The 3,138-nt window shown below is 53.6% G+C and overlaps 1 protein-coding gene across 1 annotated transcript; it reads right to left on the reverse strand.

The window, feature by feature from the left end:
• Positions 1 to 1,064: 1,064 nt before the first annotated feature.
• On the reverse strand, positions 1,065 to 2,657 carry LOC133754966 (uncharacterized; the record flags this gene model as incomplete). The annotated part of the gene is made up of 2 exons (XM_062185292.1): positions 2,646 to 2,657; positions 1,065 to 1,970 (listed from the first exon to the last, which is right to left on the reverse strand). Coding segments are annotated over exons 1-2 (918 nt in total), but the record flags the coding sequence as incomplete, so codon positions are not given.
• Between the last annotated feature and the right edge of the window lie 481 nt (positions 2,658 to 3,138).

Here is a 3,138-nt window from a genome sequence, read left to right on the forward strand (position 1 = left end):
TGCACCGAGCCGCTGAATCGTATCTAAGTCTTGGTCCGAATAGAGGAAAGGTGGTTCCCTCGATACTTGGGTGGGCTCAATTGTCTTTAACGGGAGCACCTGTTGGCTCAGGGCTGCCGCCCTAGCGGCCTCGTCTGCCATCCTGTTTCCCCTTGCTACGGGATCGTCTCCTCGTTGGTGCCCAGGGCAATGAATTGCTGAGGAGAATGCTGAGGAGAGTGGCAGCTCTGCTCAGTTTCAGCGGCAAGGAGGAGGTCGTCCACATATTGCAGGAGGACCAAGTCCGGATGGTTGACTCAAAAGTCGGCCAAATCTAGGTGCAGAGCTTCATCAAACAAGGTAGGCGAGTTTTTAAATCCTTGAGGCAACCTTGTCCAGGTGAGTTGTCCTGAAAACCCGGTCTCTGGGTCTTTCCACTCAAAAGCAAAGATGGATTGGCTCTGAGGGCTCAGTCTTAAACAAAAGAATGCACCTTTTAGATTTAACACAGTGTACCATACGTGGGTCGGAGGCAAGGTACTTAGCAGATTGTAGGGGTTGGGCACTGTGGGATGCATATCCTCCGTTCTCCTGTTAACCTCCCGCAAGTCCTGTACCGGGCGGTAGTCACCCGTACCAGGCTTCTTTACTGGTAGTAGGGGGGTGTTCCAAGGTGAACGACAAGGTTTTAAAATGCCTAGGTGTAACAGTCTCTGGATATGTGGCCGGATACCTTCCTTAGCTTCCTTGCCCATCGGATATTGACGAACTGACACAGGAATGGCCGTGGGCTTCAGATCTATGATCAAGGGAGGCCGGCTGACGGCCAGCCCTATTCCTGCAGTCTCTGCCCAGGCCTGAGGAAAATCTTGGAGCTTAAAGGCCCTTTTTCTGAAGTCAGTACCGAGTGCTGGGCTCCCGTGTCAATCAGGAAGGTTACCGGTCTGCCCCCCACTTCAAGGGTTATCCTGGGCTCAGGGGGGCTCCTGGCCCTGACTCACCTAGTCGTCTTCTTCCAGGGACAGGATTGGAACTGGTCTCCTCTTTGGTCCCTGTGTTTTCTTCGGGCAATCTTTGACCCAGTGTCCTCTTTCTTTACAATAGGCACATTGATCTCTTTCCACCCGAGGCTTTCGTTTGTCTCCCAAGTCCCTATTTTGTCCTGGTCTACTCCTTTCTATATCCTGCACTACGGTGGCCAAAATTCTACTAAGCTCTCGATTACGTCTTTTATCTCTTTTGTCTTCCCTTTCCTCCTGCTCCTTGCGGATCCTTTCCTCCTTCTCCTCTCGGGTCTCCCTTTTGTTGTAAATCTTTTCTGCCTCCTTTATTAAATCTTGTATAGTATACCCCTGAAGCCCCTCTAGCCGCTGCAATTTATTGCGGATGTCCGGCGCTGACTGTCCTATAAAGGACATGATTACATCTCCCTGCCGGTCCTCTGCCAGGGGGTCAAACGGGGTGTACATACGGTAGGCTTCCATTAATCTTTCTAGGAAGCCTGCCGGCGTTTCCTCAGCCCCCTGTACTACTGCACGTACCTTGGCCAAATTAGTGGGGCGCTTTCCAGCCCCTCTGAGACCCGCAAGGAGAATCTGGCGATAAAGACGAAGTCGCTCCCTACCAGCAACGGTGGTGTAGTCCCAATCAGGACGGGTTGAGGGAAACGCCTCCTCGATTTCGTTTAGCAGTAGGGTCGGTCGGCCATCTGCTCCAGGGACGTTTTTCCGTGCCTCAAGGTAGACACGCTGCTTTTCCTCAGTAGTGAGGAGGGTCTGCAGAAGCTGCTGACAATCATCCCAGGTGGGCTGATGAGTCAATAAAATTGACTCAATCAGCCCAGTCAGAGCCTGGGGGTCCTGAGAGAAAGAGGGGTTATGGGTTTTCCAATTGTAAAGATCGGAAGGAGAAAATGGCCAGTACTGCATCTGGCCAGCCACCGAGCGAAGAGGAAAAGCCTGTGAAGTCCTGACGCTTCCCGAGCCCCCTGCCTGCCCCCGACGGAGGCGCAGGCGGCTGGAGGGCGGGGAAGGCGCTGAGACCTCTTCCCCTGCCCTCATGGAATCAGGGAATGGTGCAGAAGGTTGCACATCCCACTCTGGTTGTTGTGGGAGTTCCTGCGGGGGAGCAGGCTGGCCGGGAAGATAAGGTGGGGGAGAGTCAAAGAGCAGAAAGTCCTGATCAGCCGGAAGAACCGGTGGCTTGTCAGGTTTTGGATCTCGAATCTCCTTCAGAGGGTATAGGGAGGAGGTTGGCACAACCGGGATAGGAGGAGGGGGTAACGGGGTCCGTATGGGCTCCGTCGGGAAGGAGAAGGGTTCTACCCAGGGAGGGGGATTACGTGAAAGATCCTCCCACGTAGTAATGTAGGGCACCTGATCAGGGTGTCCGTTGGATCCTGGCTGAAAGACTCGCGCCTTAATCTGTAAAATAATATCGAGGTTAAAAGTGCCGTTCCTTGGCCAGCCGACCTCGAAGGCCGGCCACTCTGAGGAACAGAATTTTGCCCATTGTTTCCTTTTAATCTCCACTGAGAGGTGGCGCACGCGTTCTCGAACGTCCTTCCAGTGATCTAGAGTGAGACTTAAAGGGGTGGTTATTTGTTGACCCATGTGTGCAAGGATTTTAACCCAAACAAAAAGAACAGCCAATGCACAAACATATACAATAAGCCACATGGCTATTGCGCTAATTTTGGGAGCGGCTGCCTGACCAGCCCTCCCAGGGAAGGAGGGAGACTTGGTCTCCGACCCACCTCCAGACCACCCCGGGTGCGTCTCCCGGGGGAACGGACCGAGGGTTTCCCCTCATAACCCGGAGCGTCCTCCGGGGAACGGACCAGGGGTTGCTGGGCACGCCTGCCTCCCCCACTGGTCCCACAGAGTCAGGTCAGATACTGGCCAGTCAGAATACTTCAGTCAGAATCAGAATACTCAAGACGAAGAACAACAGACAGAAAACACTTAATTATACCTCCAACTGGTCCTGCAGAGAATGGGTCTGAGGGCGACCCCGAGCCCCACGTTGGGCGCCAAAATGTTGGACCTCTCAGTTGTAGAGATGCCCACTTGCTCGAGAGGACGCCCAAAAATCCAGACTCCAGACCAGTTGATGCAAAAAGCATGAGGTATTTATTGTACGTTTGTGCAAACGGGCCCC

This window comes from Lepus europaeus, unplaced genomic scaffold (genome assembly GCF_033115175.1).
Source record: "Lepus europaeus isolate LE1 unplaced genomic scaffold, mLepTim1.pri SCAFFOLD_35, whole genome shotgun sequence".
Lineage (NCBI taxonomy): Eukaryota > Metazoa > Chordata > Mammalia > Lagomorpha > Leporidae > Lepus > Lepus europaeus.